At 40.1% G+C, this 17,513-nt stretch overlaps 1 protein-coding gene across 5 annotated transcripts in view; it reads right to left on the minus strand.

The window, feature by feature from the left end:
* The window catches only part of DOCK4 (dedicator of cytokinesis 4), a 485,830-nt gene that overhangs the window by 178,438 nt on the left and 289,879 nt on the right, over positions 1-17,513 (minus strand). For all 5 annotated transcript variants that reach the window (XM_054494462.2, XM_063667735.1, XM_063667733.1 and 2 more), the window contains exons 13-15: positions 16,110-16,235; positions 2,259-2,383; positions 950-1,112 (exon numbers count right to left, since the gene is read on the minus strand). In XM_054494462.2, coding sequence (XP_054350437.1) covers positions 950-1,112; positions 2,259-2,383; positions 16,110-16,235 — 414 coding nt within the window. The remainder of the gene's footprint in view (positions 1-949; positions 1,113-2,258; positions 2,384-16,109; positions 16,236-17,513) is intronic.

Here is a 17,513-nt window from a genome sequence, read left to right on the forward strand (position 1 = left end):
GGCAGTGCTAAGATATACTCAGGGACACAAGGAATATCAGAAGATTCCTGGGCTGGGGATAGTTGGGGGAGAGAAATGGGGCTTGAGAGGGTGGTAATGAATGCAAAAAAATTGAAATAGAAACATTGAGAAGTGATAACTTTATGGATGGCAACGCCCATGTGGACAAACCCTGTAACAGTTCTATATCTTGGGTTGTTTAGATCTGTAAAATGAGGCCAGATGTGGTGGCTCACGCCTATAATTCCAGCACTTTGGGAGGCCGAGGCAGGCGGATCACCTGAGATCAGGAGTTCAAGACCAGCCTGACCAATACGGTGAAACCCCGTCTGTAATAAAAATACAAAAATTAGCCAGGCGTGGTGGCCGGGCACCTGTAGTCCCAGCTACTCAGGAGGCTGAGACAGGAGAATTGCTTGAGCCCGGGAGGCGGAGGTTGCAGAGAGCTGAGATTGCGCCACTGCACTCCAGCCTGGGCGACAGAGTGAGACTTTGCTTCAAAACGAAACAAAAAAATCTGTAAAATGAGGCAATTACTTCATGTTACTTCTAAGTCTTTTTCCAGCTGATATTATTTGATTCTCGTCTGAATACTGTCTGAGAGAGTACAGTGATGCAGATACACACAAATCAGATATGCATCTGAACCGGCCAAAGGCTTTCTCAGCGGCTTCACATGCCATGAAAAGTCCTAGTGGGTTTCCCCGATCTGTGTGAGAGCTGGATCAGCTCCTGGAGATATCAGAATGGTTAGGGTTGCGTAAGACCACCAGAACCAGTTTAGCTTTTAACACTGTGCCTCCCCTTTCTGGCTAATCTTTCTAGAATGGAACAAACTGATTTTTACAAAAGTAATCAATTTAAGATCAACCCACATCTTCATGACAGCTCAGTAAGCAGGATACTCCAGCACAATAGAGACAGGTAGCCAATGCCACCAAACACTTACTGGAACAATGCCGAAACTCGAAGCGGATGTGTGCGCCCCGGAATTTATCCACGGGAATGGGAAGTTTCAGCAGTTCAGACCACCTGGGACTGTTGTTATGGTAAAGCACAAAGGAGTGGTACTCACTGGCTGGTGGCTCCCCAGAGCCGAAGGAGATAAAATCCTAACAAAGGGAACACACAGGTTAAAGAGAGCTTCATCTAAAGATCTTTCGAAAAGGCAGAGCAATCACTTTGCTCTACCTGCCTGCCCCTCAAATAGCACTATGAAATTACCTCGCTGGTCCTTTGCTGTGTGTTTCTGTACTTGCTGCTGCTTAGCCGGGTGTATCTATTTAATTCTGATGCTGGTCTCCAAGGGTTTACTGTGTCAAGGGTAGACCCAGGTGACACGTGGGAGATGGACGATTGCATGGCCCACTTGGAGTTCAACTACATGGCAAAGTTCCCAACCTGCCATAGTCAAAAGCCTGTTTTGTGCCTCAGTAGGTGACTCACTAAGCCCCAGGGCCAACCTTCTTATTTAAATGGGCAACTGTATGTCTCTATGAAGAAGGGGCTCATGAAAAATACTTCTTCCATAAAAACACCTACTATTCTCGCCCCAATTAGTAAGTAGTGCCCTAGTCTTCGTGCCTATTTTGGTCAGAAAGAAAATATATAGGATGAAATAATGAAATGGCTTTAAAAATATGCTACATTTACCTCAGCACTTTGGGAAGCCAAGGCGGGAGGATCACTTGAGGCCAGGAGTTCGAGACCAGCATGGCCAACACGGTGAAACCCTGTCTCTGCTAAAAATACAAAAATTAGCTGGGCATGGTTGCGCATGCCTGTAATCCCAGTTACTTGAAGGGGTGGGGTACGAGAGTTGCTTGAACCCGGAAGGGGGAGGTTGCAATGAGTGGAGATCATACTACTGCACCCCAGTCTGGTGACAGAGTAAGATTCTGTCTCAAAAAAAAAAAAAAAAAAGCTTCTTTTAAGTAATAGCTTCTGTAAGAAAATTATTGACACAATTAATTATGCAAACTGTAAAAGTTGTTGTTGTTTTTTGTTGTTTTTTTCCTGGCTTGTCTTCAGCCTGAAGACTGCATTTTTCTGCTCTCTTTTCTGAAAGGAATTTTAGTGAATTTAAAAAAAAAAAAAGAAAGAAAACTACACAGGGGTGAAGGAGAAGAATAAGATAGAAAATAACGCAAATCAGAAATTAACTGATTATAAATCAGAAAATAACTGATCACATTAAAGATTAAGTGAAAGCAATTATACAGACTTGTTTGACCTGGAAATATCAAGTATTAACATACCTTCAGGGTTTGGCCACTACTGTCTACAATGAACATCGTAACTTCCACATTTCTGGCCACGCTCTTCCCTCCTTTCTCAAATTCTCCCCTTTCAATAGTGATATATAAATCATTCCTCATTTCACCTATAAGGAAAGGAAAATTAAAACCATGTTATATAGATATATTAGGAAATGTAATAAACTGCTCTATCAAGAAAAACTTTATACAATATACTGTTATACATACATATAAAAGTACAAATATTATACATACATATAAAAGTGCAAATATATTTGCATTTTTATAAAAGTGTCCTCACCCTTACTGCCAACATCTGAGAAGAATAAAAGTCAGCCTCTGCTAGTTTGAATTAGAAATACTGTAATTGTACATCTAGGAGGTGAATACTGGGACCAAGTAGGAAGGTATTGTCAAGTCTCACCATTTTTCAATATTTCCCTCATTTTATTTATGAGGTGTGATTATAAAAGGACAGCCTAGCAGGGGTGGCTCAGAGAAACCAGTCTTATTACTTTATAGTCATAGCAATTTAGGGTAGGAGAAATACCTAAATGTAGTAAAATAATAGGACTGTAAAGGGTACAATTACAACTTAAATCTTTTCCAAAATTCATGGACAAAATGATCTCACTGCTGGAAGAATCCAGATTAGCATTTTATGAACACAGATGTAGAATAATTCAGTCATACAGACAAACTCGGCTTAATATTTCATATCATTAAGCTATAAAACAATTGAGAAAGGCCCTATATTCAAATAGACACGTCCTATGTACATATATACTGTCGATTTTTTCTCTACTGGTGATTTATAAAACTTGAGTTTTTAAAAATCTCAACCCTTTCTTATTATTGCAAGATAAAAAAAGAGAAATTTGATGCCAACTAGCAAACTTAGGCAAATGTGCTAACAGCATGCTTTCACTTTTTTTATAAGAATTAAACTAGCGGGAAATAATAAATGCATAGAGAAGTGAGAAATAAGTCAACAAAGCACAACTAGAAAGTTTTTAAAGGTAAATGGTGAGATGGCAAGGTCGAATTTACTTTTACTTAACACATATTTCAAACACTTGAAAAAATCAAAAGTAATACTATTTTCTTTTTTCTTTTTTTTTGAGAAAAAAAAAGGGGGGTCTCGCTCTGTCACCCAGGCTGGAGTACAGAGGTGGGATCTTGGCTCACTGCAAGCTCCGCCTCCCAGGTTCCCACCATTCTCCTGCCTCAGCCTCCCGAGTAGCTGGGACTACAGGTGCGCGCCACCACGCCCGGCTAATCTTTTGTATTTTTAGTAGAGATGGGGTTTCACCCTGTTAGCCAGGTTGGTCTCGATCTCCTGACCTTGAATACTCTGTTTTCTAATAAAAAATTTCCCCATAAGAAAGCAAATCACTAGAAAGAAAAATAACCGTGTAACTATGTCTACAATTGGGAGTTTTATAAAACTTCTTCATCAAAGTGTGCACAAGGAAGTATCCTAGTTCCTCAATACCATGGACCATGGGAGAATATCAGTGTGCCTGATCATCTTCCTCCATAAAGACCAACTTTTTATGATGGCATCATTTGCAAATGACCTAGGCTGACAAGGATACAGGTGGGCCGTAAAACAGAAAAACTGAGTAAGTTCTAAAAAGAATTACATCTTAGTCACCTGTTACAAAGAGTATATAAAACATACATTAGTGGAAACAATACAGAGGTCTCTGGCTTATGAATTTCTAGTACTCTTATACAGCTCATACAAACCAACTTGGGAAGGCAATGAACTTAAAGTCCAGGAGAAAAGCAACATATTTCAACACTTTAAAAATTATATTTGTGTGCTTTGAAAGTTTTCTGTTTTAACTATTTCCTTTACTAATTTTTAGAGAATGGCCCAGTACATTTTATGTTTATTAGACTTTCTATTTCACTTTATTTCTACATATATTTTTTACTACCACATTTAATGTTACTTATTTAACAATTCCATTATAGAATCAACAGCAAATCCCCAAAATTTGTCCCCTGAATCAACTGACTTCAACAAACAAAAAATAGGTCTGGTACACACAATGGTCTGCACATGCTAGTTTAATAAGAGGTTTGGGAGGAAATTCTTGACATTATGTTTCTACGAACAGATTTGGCAGGTAAAAAAACAACACTCAAATCAAGATACTTTAGAGCAAAATATATTGGCTAAAAACAGCAGAATTCTTTTGCTTCTTGGAGTAAGTGACACATAATAAGTAGCTCTGCTTACAAATAGCCTATAAAACCTACACTGACTAATGGGAAGTATAGCTACAGGGGTTGTTACCTTAGGAATTTCTCATAATGAGTAATTAGCTTGTCCAAACCACACAGGGATTAACTGTCCTGCAAAATAAAGAGCAAGTGTTTCTTGGGAAGGTGCTTTCCACTGTTATCTGCTGGAAGGACATGGCCCCTCAGACTCCAGCAAAGGCAAGAGGTGATAAGGGAGGTTTGCAAGGTAACCTGTTTCCCTCTGTCCATAGGCTAGGCCCAAAGGAGGGAAAATGAGGGATGTACTGCTAGCATCACAAAATTCCTTTTCTATGTATCTGTATTTATTCAATGAATGTTTCTTGAGCATCTCCTGTATGCTAGATACTATTATTCCAAGCCAGGAAGATTCAGTAGTGAATACAGCAAAAATTCTTTCCCCAGAGTCTTGATTCTAGTAGGGGTAAGTCCTTAATAAATAAATAAATAAGTAAAATATATAGCATGCTGACCGATAATAGGCACTGTGGATAAAAGTGAGAAGGAAGATACAGAGTACTGAATGGAGATGGAGGGAGAGTTAAAATTTTCAACAGGGTAATAAGAGAAGGACCCATGAGAAGATGAGCACCCTGAGTAGGCTACGGTGTTTGACAAAGGAGTAAGGTTCCAAAGAGCATTAGCTTCTCAGGCCAGTCCCCAAGGCCTGTTTAGCTCATAATATAGCTGGATTCTCCTATCTCTTCTTTACAAAAGAGATTCTGAATTCAAATACACTAAAAGCGGTAGGTTCACAGGACAATCAGAATAAGGAGATACAGGTTCTAGTCTTTGCTACTGCTATGGCGTGTGACATCAGTCTATACGGGGTATTAGAAACCTCTGGGTATCAGGTTTTTGTTACTAAAATGAGAATAGGGTAAAGGTGGGGACACGAGAGGTGGTAGGAGAGACAACACTACTTTGTTATATCATGCTGTTTCTATACCTTACAAAAGAACCTCCTGAAAATAACACGTTCACAAATCAAACCCCTTATACGTATGCTTTAATTTTCTGTTCTTTAACTGTCACTATCCCTGTAACCCCATTATCTTTTGCAAATCTTTTAGACTAAAACCAGATTTCTTTGAAAAGAGAATACATGACAAGAAGAACACTTCTCCTGGATGACATTCTCCATGTGCCTCTCCCCAGGAATTTTACAGCTTGCTTATGTTCCAATTCTGCAAGGTGCCACGTTTTGCCAAAATTGCAGAAGGATCAAGTTGAAACAAGTGCTAATTAAAATCAATACACTTGAGGTTGACTCTGGAGAAAACTCATGAGTCCAAATGGTGTTCAGAAAGCATCTTGGGTAATTAAGAGAGAAACCATCAAGTCAGTATGAAATGGAGTCATAGCACCCGTGTGAAAAGCTATTTCCCTGACAATGTTTATTAACACCTTGTACCTCTCAAATTTATTACTCTGAAAATTTGATGCGCACCACACTTTCTTTCTCTTTAGCAGGCCTGCTGGCTAGGGAGCCTTTACACATATGAAGGCCTTTCAAATACCACTGTAGATAAGATAAAGATAAGGTCACAAAATTGGGAACCAACTCAAGAGCTCCGTGACTGCAGTCAAATGGGTCCATTAACAGCTTGACCTAGACGGGTAAGAGTTTCCATCAGTGGCTGAAAACTGTAATCCTTGTTTCTGTCTTATGAATGCCTTGGATAAAGGCATACAGTGCATGATCACCATAGCATGTACACCACTGTACACTGTACCAGCGGCTTTATCTATTTAAATATATATGTGTGTGTGTGTGTGTCTGTGTGTGTGTGTGTATTGCGTACACACACACACACACACACACACACACACAGGATATTTGTTAAGAGTTATGGAACCAAATAAAATTTCCTGTCCTTTAGTTTTTTTAAAAAAAGAAAATGTGTAAATGATTTAGGTGAACTTAGATTATTGTTGATGATGTTGCTAATGATGATGGCAGTAGTACAGTCCTAGTAGCAACAGCAGCAGCAGTACACTTTATTGAGTACCTACTATGTGCTGGGTACTTTGCAAAACGCAAGAAGTAGAACATCTTATTAAATTATCATATCAACTTTACAAAAAAGGCACTATCATTTCCATTTTGCAGATGAGGAAATTAAAGTGTAGGGATTAAGAATGGTGCCCTAGGTATTATCAGTGACCCCACATTACCTATGAAAACCTGTAATTCCATGCAGTAAGAACGGCCATCAAATAAGGTACTGCAATTCAGCCTTTGTCAGGAGAAGTGACTTGAGCAAGGAAGGTAGTAGTCTTGTGTTGCTTTGCATTTGTCAGACCAGTTTTGAAATACTGATTACAGTTCTAGGGACCATCTTTACAAGACAGAGACAGACACAAATGGTATCATCCAGACCATAAACAATATGAAGAAAGGACTCAGAACCCATCACAAGAAGGAAGAGGTAGACAATAGAATTAACTGAACTTTAAAATGTTGAAGTTCCAAGCAGAAAGGGAAACTGGTCCAACATAAGTCATTTTGAGACAATGTGATGATGTGTTCTTGGTCAATACAAATATTCAAGTATGAGCCAGAAAACCACCACTAGGAACCATGAAGAGGAATGCAGGCACTAGACACATGGGTGGGCTGGGTGGCCCCTCATGTGTGTGAAAGGCAGATTAATACCCCCTCCCCAAAGATGCCTAGGTCCCAATCCCTGGAACCTATGAGTATGTTACCTTACAGATGTGATTAAATTAATGATCTTGAGATAGGGAGATTTTCTTGGATTATCAGCATGGGTCCAATATAATCACAGGGTCCTTGAAAAAGGGAGGGGGAAGGGTCAGAATTAGAGAAGGGGATATGATGAGGAACACAGAGGCTGGAATGACTTGGGTCATGAGCCAAGGAGTGCAGGCAGCTTCCACAAGCTGGAAAAGGCAAGGAAGTAGATTCTCCCCTGGAGGCATCAGAAGAAATGCAGCCCTGATCACACCTTGATTTTAGTTCAGTGAGACTAGCTCATCCTCTGACCTCCAGAACTGTGACATGGTAAATGTATGTTGTTTGAAGCCACCTTATTATAGCACCTATAGGAAGCTAATACAATGTGACTTCCATATCCAAGCTTCTCTCACTTCATGAGACCCTCAAGGAGGAGGAAGGAATGGGAGCAAGACTCACAGGTAACTGGAGACTGAAGCAGAGCACAGACAGGGCAAATGTATGGATAGGCTGAAAAGTTAACTAATATTATATTTCCAATTTCTCACACAAGATACACTTGAGTAAAACCAATCAGGTTTTCTCTATTTTCTGTCTGTCATTCTCATTTTTGTTTTGCTTTGTTTTTAAAAGAGTACTATGAGATACTGAACTCTTTTGGGAGGTAGCTTTTTATGTTTTGCTTATGACAATTAAGCAAGCAAGGGCACACGATACAACGCCCACAATGGGCTCTCCAGACAGTTTTGCTCAGAGGCAAGAGCATGGATAAACTGTGGTTCCCTGTGGCCATCCCACTCTGAGACAACGCATGGAGATGTGGCAGCCCGTTGGGGGAAGTCCTATACTCTTGGGGCAGGGGGGACCGCAAGCCTCATAATTTGAGAGGTACCAGTCCCTCCCTCTGTCTGATCTAGGGCTGGGATATAACTTCAGGGTGACACATTAGAATCTCAGCTTCCCTCTCTCTTCAGTCACTGTGGCATTCATTGGTTGAAAGACCACCATCTCCTTGCACATCAGGGTTTAGGTCTAAGCTAAGTGGTGTGGGGGTCCAGTGACTAGAGCTGGAGGGTGGTAAGCTTTGGTTAGGTTTAGGATATATACAGATACATTATATATATCAATGTGTATTTTGATACAGAGTCTCACTGTCTCCTAGGCTGGAGTGTAATGGCATGATCTCCACTCACTGCAGCCTCAACCTGCTGGGCTCAAGCAATTCTACTACCTCAGCCTCCTGAGTAGCTGGGACTGCAGGTGCACGCCACCATGTCTGGCTAATTTTTGTATTTTTTGTAAAGACAGGGTTTTGCCATTTGTCCAGGCTGGTCGTGAACAACTGAGGTCAAGCAATCCACCATCCTTGGTCTCCCAAAGTGCTGGGATTACAGGCCTGTGCCATCATGCCCAACCAGATTTAGGATATATTTTTAAGGAAAATCAAATCTTACTAGTGCACATCTACTTTCTCCAAAAGAAGGTTTACTGCTGTTTCAATTCCATCTGTTGATGTGCTTTTCTCTATCAGTACATAGTAAGGATATTTATATTGGCCAGGTGCAGTGGCTCACGCCTGTAATCCCAGCACGTTGGGAGGCCGAGGCAGGCAGATCACAAGGTCAGGAGATCGAGACCATCTTGGCTAACACGGTGAAACCCCGTCTCTACTAAAAATGCAAAAAATTAGCTGGGCACGGTGGCGGGTGCCTGTAGTCCCAGCTACTCGGGAAGCTGAGGCAGAAGGATGGCGTGAACCTGGAAGGCAGAGCTTGCAGTGAGCCAAGATCGTGCCACTGCACTCCAGCCTGGGCAACAGAGTGAGACTCCATCTCAAAAAAATAAATAAAATAATAATAATAATGAAATTGCTTACTTCTTTTTCTGTCAAAGTGACTTTTATTTATTTTTCATATTTTTGTTTGTATTTTGCTTTAAGTTCTGGGATGCAGGTACAGAACATGCAGGTTTGATACATAGGTATACATGTGCCATGGTGGTTTGCTATGCCTATCAACCCATCATCTAGGTTTTAAGCCCCGCGTGCATTAGGTATTTGTCATAATGCTCTCCCTCCCTTTGCCCCCCACCGCCCACAGGCCCTGGTGTGTGATGTTCCTCTCCCAGTGTCCATGTGTTCTCATTGTTCAACTCCCACTTAGGAGTGAGAACATGTGGTGTTCCTGTGTTAGTCTGCTGGGAATGATGGCTTCCAGCTTCATCCATGTCCCTGCAAAGGACATGAACTCATTCTTCTTTATGGCTGCATGGTATTCCATGGTGTATATGTGCCACATTTTCTTTATGCAATCTATCATTGATGGGCATTTGGGTTGGTTCCTAGTCTTTGCTGTTATAAATAGTGCTGCAATAAACAAATGTGTGCATGTATCTTTATGATAGAATGATTTATAATCCCTAGGGTATATACCCAGTAATAAGATTGCTGGGTCAAATGGTATTTCTGGTTCTAGATCCTTGAAGAATCACCACACTGTGTTCCACAATGGTTGAACTAATTTACACTCCCACCAACAGTGTAAAAGCATTCCTATTTCTCTACACCCTCACCAGCATCTGTTGTTTCCTGACTTATTAACAGTCGCCCATTCTAACTGGTGTGAGATATATCTCATTGTGGTTTTGATTTGCATTTCTCTAATGACCAGTGGCGATGAGCTTTTTTACTATGTTTCTTGGCCGCATAACTGTCTTCTTTTGAGAAGTATCTGTTCATATCCTTCGAAATTGCTTACTTTCTTAAACATAAGACAAACATCTCTATAACATTCTTCTAACTCCAGTCTGTAAATCATCATTTAGTCAGCTTTGACCAAATAGAAATTTGACTTATTTGAACTATAAAGACACATGCACACATTTGTTTATTGCAGCACTATTTATAATAGCAAAGACTTGGAACCAATCCAAATGCCCATCAATGATAGACTGGATAAAAAAGGAGGATTGATTTGAATAATACTTATAAAATAAACAAATAAATCCTCAGATTACTATTAAAACTGGTCCCCAAATCTCAACCCTATCACTCCAGTGTTTTCACTTAAATCTTTTTAGGGGATGGGCATGGTGGCTCATGCCTGTAATTGCAGCACTTTGGGAAGCTGAGGCAGGAGAATCACTTGAGCCCAGGAGTGTTCAAGACCAGCCTGGGCAACATAGGGAGATCTAATTTCTCCAAATAATAAAAAATTAGCTGGGTGTGGTGGCACACCTGCTGTGGTCTCAGTTATTCAAGAGGCTGAGGCAGGAGGATCACTTGAGCCCAGAAGGCTGAGACTGTAGTGAGCCGTGATTGTACTACTATACTCCAGCCTGGGTAACAGAGGGAGACCCTGTTTAAGAAAAAAAGAAAAGAGAAAAAAAAAAACAACTTTTAAGGGTTAAGAGCTTCAAAGACCTACTAAAAGTAAATGCACTGAAATGTATAAATGATGGGTTCCCTAACAAAGAATGACAGTTTAACCAATGGATTTGTGGGAACAAGTCTCTAAGGAAATAGGGTACAGGCATGAAAGCTTAAATAGTGAAATCATGATGGAGGCAAAGAAAATTTTGCCTGGAAAGAATCACAGAGTAAGAAATGGACATTTGGGGAGCAGGGAAGACAGTCAGATCTTCCATGCCATTCCTGACACATCAGCCAGCTTTGCTCCAGAACGTCTGACGGATGGAAACTTAGATCTTCCTGATACTTAGCAATAGGCCAGGCCCTGCTTTGCCTAGGGTCTGCTAAGATATTTAGAGTTGGGCTGTCCAACAGGGTGACCACTGCCACATGTGGCAATGGAGCCCTTAAAATGTGACTCGCTGAAAAGAGACATGCTGTACATGTACGATACTTGACAGCTTTCAAAGACTGAGGTTGAAAACAGAGTGTAAAATAACTCTTCAGTAGTTTTTCATATGGATCTCCTATTAAAATGCTAATATTTTGGATGTTTTAAGTTAAGTAACATATATGGTTAAAACTAATTTCATCTCTTTTATTCTCTCTTTTTTAAAGTGGCTACCAAAACATTTAAAATTACCTTTGTGGCTCAAATGATGTTCCTATTGGAAAGCACTGATTTAAATAATTTGCTGCTCTCCCTCCCTCTCATAGCCCAGACCGTGGAACTCCTTCAATCAGAGTTATTTGGCTTGGAGGTGGCAGTGACAGAGCTTCAGAGAAAATGTTTTTCCTCAGTTGGAAGTCTGACACTCTAAGAAATAAAGTGCTGCGTGACAGGCCCTTAACCAAGGAAGAGTCCAGAGGACTTCACGATGACTCAGAAGTATATGGGCAGGTACCTCCTCACACCAGGAGACCTGTCTGTACAATAGTGAAACAAGTGGAGAATTTCTGTGCCTATGTTTTTCCCATTTCAAAAAGAGTCTGGCATTGATTACATTCTGTGATCGAAAAGAGTTTTGTGTATGTTCTTGTCCTTGTCAGGATCACAGATAATTCATTCTGCAGAGAGGCGGTGACTGTGTGCATAAACTTGGTCCTGTTGGTATAATCATGTGCCTCACCTGTTTTGACCCCTATCAGAATGGTAAAGATGCAAATTAACTCTGAAGGACACATCTAGACAACGAAAAAAAAATTATGCTTGCAGACTGTCAGTGTAACATTGGGATCAGAAATATTGTTCACATACACTTTCTCATGGAAGAATTCAGCTCCAGTTTTCATTAGAGCCACTGGTGAGAATGAATTGACAAGTCTGAAAGTAGCAAAGGAAAACAAAACGATGACTGCATGTTTCCCAGTGTAAAAAATTCCACTGAGTTTTAAAGTTGCTTTCAGTTGTTTAAGGAAATACATACATCTCTCCCTTTTCTATTATGGAAGATTAAAAAGCCAGAGGAAGAAAGGGAAAAAAGAAAGAGAAGGAAGTGCTTTTAAAAAACGTCTTTTGTACTCCCCTGCACTACAGACACATGTCTGGAAGAACAATTTTCCTGGACAGTGTAGACTTCGCATTACAAGGTGGTACCGGAAAGGGACAGAAGCGAGCCTTATTCCACAGAGGTTCACATCCATCACTAAAGCCACACAAAAGCTGCGTAAGCACAGCAGATCCCGGACAACTAATCAGCCAGTGAAGTGTCATCTTGCTTTATATTTTTCAATTTCTCCACGATACTGCCCAGAGACCAAGCTGAGGAATTCTTCCAGCAGCTGGCTGCATTCTGCTCTAAAATGTTTTTTTTTTTTAATATATTAGATTTGCCCATCAATTTGCTTCCCAGTGGGATGAATTTTTGTTGTTGTTGTTGAAGAGGAAACCCCAGTTATTTATAGCAACTGAAGGAAATAATGAACAGTTGCAAGGACCACAGAATAGCATGCCACCAAGTAAACAGTTCTATAAACAGTCATTTTCGACAACAGTACCATGAGATGCTCAGGCCGACTGGGTCCCTAAGCTAGGTCAGGTCATCTGAGGAAAACTTACAGGATGTTCTCTCAGCCTTCCTTGCATGAAGGAATTTCAGTCGAGCAATTACAAAATGGTGCAATGGGTGATACTGGTCATTTTAGGTCTTTATTCATAGCAATCTCATCATTGGGTCTCATAGCTATGCCAGGTGCCTTGTCAGATACAACTTCCTTTGCTTGCACTTACACATGGGATTTAAACAGTGGTTTAGAAGACCTCATTTAAAACAAATACTGTCAACAATTTAAGAGTATTTTATTTGGTCTTTCTATTGTTTTTCCCTTTTCTTGGTTGTGGAGGGTGGGGTATGGAGCACCCAGAAATACTACTACTTAGTATGCTATTCGTCATCTTCTGTCTGTAGACAAAAGGGCAGAAGCTCTTTGTTTCTATGGAAGATCAAACACAAGTGAGGTCCTTTTATAATAAAGTTCATGACTTAAAAAAACTCATTTCTTGATTTGTAAAAACAAGAGGATATGTCAAAAAATTTTTAAATGTAAGCCACAATAACCTGTGTAGCTTAGTCCTATTCTGAGGAGGCAGGAAGCAGAAGAGGGGGAGGAAGAGGAGGAGGAGAAGGAAAGAAGATGGAGGAGGGAGGAAAGATAAGAAGAAAAAGAAAGATTAAGATCAAGACAGAAAGGAAAAGAGAAAGAAAATAAGAGGTCCAGACATACACAAAGAAACAGATAGGTACAGACAGAACCAAGGCTTGTTGAAGATAACCCCAGCTGGTCACACCCCTGTGTTCCTAGGGACAGTGTGAAATTTCTAGAACTCTAGTGGTTCATTACTAAATAATAATTAGACTTTTTCTTTTTTTTTTGCTTTTAAACTTCAAAAGTTTTTAAAAGGCTATTCTCTCACAAAATTATGACTTTCACAGAATTTTAGAAATTAAAATTTTTTAGAGCATAGAAATTTCTTTTTTTTTTTTAGATGGAATTTCGTTCTTGTTGCCCAGGCTGGAGTGTAGTGGGAGGATCTTGGCTCACTGCAACTCCGCCTCCCGGGTTCAAGCGATTCTCTTGCCTCAGCCTCCTGAGTAGCTGGAATTACAGTCACGTGCCACCATATCTGGCTAATTTTTTGTATTTTTAGTAGAGACGGGGTTTCACCATGTTGGCCAGGCTGGTCTTGAACTCCTGACCTCAGATGATCTACCCGCCTCAGCCTCAGTGCTGGGATTACAGGCATGAGCCACTGCATCAGGCCAGAAATTTCCTTTTAACATTGGAGGTGGGCCAGGCACCGTGGCTCAAGCCTATCATCCAAGCATTTTGGGAGGCCAAAGCAGGAGGATAACTTGAGCCCAGGGATTAGAGACCAGCCTGGGCAACATAGGGAGATCCCATCTTTACAATTTTTTTTGTTTTTAATTAGCCAGGTGTGGTGGTATATGCTTGTAGTCCTAGCTACTCAGGAGGCTGAGGTGGGAGGATCACTTGAGCCCAGGAGTTTGAGACTGCAGTGAGCAATGACTGTGCCACTGCACACCAACCTGGACAACAGAGTGAGACCCCATCTCTAAAAAAGAAAACACAAACAAAGAAACAAAAGAAACATCAGAGGTACAGCCATGTTGGCTATGACTACACAGTCTTTCACTATTGAAGCAGGTACTTGCTATTAGTGCAGTGGAGAACAAAGACTCCGGGGATGTGGGCCTAGAATCATTAGCAGTGAAGACCCTGCTCAGGTGTTACCTCCTCAGGAAATTTTAACGAGACTCCTTCAATAAGATTCTACAACTCCTCTGTGCTCTCCATGCTGCATTCTCCAACTCCTTTCGGGTTACAGCGTGTCTCTGCCTGTGGACTGTAATCCCCCTCAAAGCATGAACAGGTCTTACTCTCGACATCTCCACTGCTAACACCTTGCTCAACACCATGATCACCACTTACCTGGATTAGTTCAAACAGCCTCCAAACCGGTCTCCCTGTTTCTCTGCTGCCCTCCCATATTCCCTCCAGGTATAATCTCTATACAGCAACCACAGTGATCCTGTGGCAATGTAAAGCAGTGTCACACCTCTGTTTCAAACCCTCTAGCTATTTCCTTCCTCATTCTGAATAAGACCCAAAGTGCTGAGTGTGACCTACAAGGTCCACATGACTTTCCTCTTCGAATCTCCATTCCCATCCCCAGTACTGTATTTTGACCAAGTTAGCCTTCTTGCAGTTCCTCAAACAAGCCACGCTTCTATGGCTGCAGGACCACTGCCCTTATTGTTGCTATGCCTGGAATCCTCTTATCTGCACGGCTTCCTCATGTCTTTTAGGTCTCTACTCTACTGCCTTCTCACCTAAATTTCTTACCTACCACAAATCTCCATCTCTCCACCCACTACCATCTAAGACATTCCCTAGCCCCTTACCTACACTGGTTTTCACCTGAGCATTCATCATCTTTGAACACACATGCTTTACTTACATATTTATTATAATTTTCCTTATTACAAAGTAAGTCCTATGAGTTTTTTCTGTTGTGTTCAGTATCATAGCCCCAGTATCTGGAAGAATGCCTTTGTACACAGAAAGTGCTAAATATTTATTTGTAGAATGAATGAACTCATCTTTTAACTTTTGGCTCCTGGCACAAAGTTTTGATTGATGCTCAGTCAATGCCTGCTGACTGACTAAATCAATTTTTGCTAAATATACATCCTTCCTCATCAGCAAATGTACTATTCTTATCCAATTCATAAGTTGTAGATGAACACACTCAGAAAACCCTAAATTTCCATAAGCACATAAAGGGGTGTGCTTTTAAAAATTTATTTTCGTGGAGAGATTATGACTGACCCACTCCCAAATGCATCAGTTTCAATGAATTTGGCATTCATTTCACACCGTAAACCTCCTTAACCCACATCTTTTCTACTTTTGGGGAATTTTGTGGGCACTAATAGAGATCTAAATCATACACACAAATAGATCTAGAAAAGGTATAGAAGTACATATAATATTTGCATATGGCTGCTTATTTACATATGGCTAACTAGTGTTCAGTACGTTTTTATCAAAACTTAGGATATCCTCTAAGCATCTTCACCAACATTTTCCCTCAAGGAGTACAATATTTTCTGGACAGTATCTCAGCTTTCCTTCTTCTCCTGGTCATAATGAAATGTACCCATGGCCCCCACAAGTTAACCACTTTAGAATAATCAGAATGTAAAGACATTTTTGAGCTTCAAATCACTGACAAGAAAATTTATACAAAAGGAAAAATTTTAAAATTAAATTGAAAAGGATATTTTAGAAAAAAATGTGCTTACTTAAAGTCACATACCTCATTTCATTCTTCAGCATGGCCCATGTGAATGCTTCAAAACTGGCAATTTGAAAAATGTCTCAAACATCAAAAACAGAGCGTATACCCATATTTCATCATGTGGGTACGTCCCAAGTCACCTACCAGGCATAATAATATTTGAAAATCCCAGCTTCCTTGTTATGGATACTCCATGAGAAAATACTGATGAATATTCCCTTCTGATTTGTTCAATGTCTCCGTGCAATAGCTGTAAGGAAACTGCTAAACCTAAAACAAATGAGAGATACCCGAGTTAAAAACAGAATAGAAATAGAATAAAGAGAAACTGATGTGTTGCAACAAGCCCAAATTTAGAATATCATGGTTTTAAACTAAGGGTTAATATTCCGACAAAATCAACAGAATCTATATGAATCATATCTGAATAACACTTTTCCAACTTCAACATCTGAGTTTCCCATTCATAAGGAGGTTCATAGCAAGTGGAGAAAATGAGCAGAACTCTAAGAGGCAGGCTGGCTTCCAACCCCCAAATCTCTCCTCCAACCCCAGTCTGGTGGAGCACGTTCCTGCACCAACACTTATTCCAGAAATAGATGAAGGTCACCTGGCCCTAAAAAATACTGACATCAAAATGGGAGGTTTAAAACAAAACAAAACAAAACAACACTCTATAAGGCCTATGAATAGTTGTTTATCAAATATCAAAAGCATGAACACAAATCTGAAGACATATTAATTTAAGGATTTAAAGGATATTGATAGAGATTTTCTTGAAACATAAGTAATAAAGCTGATTATAATGAAACCAGGATTATATTAATAATATATACAGTAGAAACTTATGATGACATGATTTTCTAGTGAGGAGAATTTAGCAGGATACAGGACACTTTGACAAACAAAAGGTAAAGTAGAAAAAATTATTATTTTTACCCCAATTATAAGGACATTACCATAGTGGGATATACAGAAGATGCAGAACACTTTTTATCATATATTATTTTCTCAATTTCCAGGCAAGAAGTACAAAAAAATTTAATGTCATATCATTGTGAATATGTCTGTATGCATACTCCAAAGATAGCATTTCTCTTTCAGCTTTTTCATTCCTTCTTTATTTATCTTCCTATGTTTCCATTTTTAAGATAGCCAAATTATTATATTTTTAATTTTTTTATTTCCATGGGTTACTGGGGAATAGGTGGTATTTGGTTACATGAGTAAGTTGTCTAGTGGTGATTTGTGAGATTTTGGTGCACCCATCACCTGAGTAGTAAACCATGAACCCAATTTGTAAGTCTTTTATCCCTCACCTGCCTCCCACCCTTTCCCCCATGTTTGTTTTTTGTTTTGTTTTTTTTTTTTGAGATGGAGTCACGCTCTGTCCCCAGGCTGGACTACAGTGGCGCGATCTTGGCTCACTGCAACCTCCACCTCCCGGGTTCAAGCAATTCTCCTGCCTCAGCCTCCTGAGTAGCTGGGACTATAGGCGCCCGCCACCACACCCAGCTAATTTTTGTTTTTTTAGTAGAGATGGGGTTT

The sequence above is a fragment of the Pongo pygmaeus genome, chromosome 6, assembly GCF_028885625.2.
Source record: "Pongo pygmaeus isolate AG05252 chromosome 6, NHGRI_mPonPyg2-v2.0_pri, whole genome shotgun sequence".
NCBI classification, from domain to species: domain Eukaryota; kingdom Metazoa; phylum Chordata; class Mammalia; order Primates; family Hominidae; genus Pongo; species Pongo pygmaeus.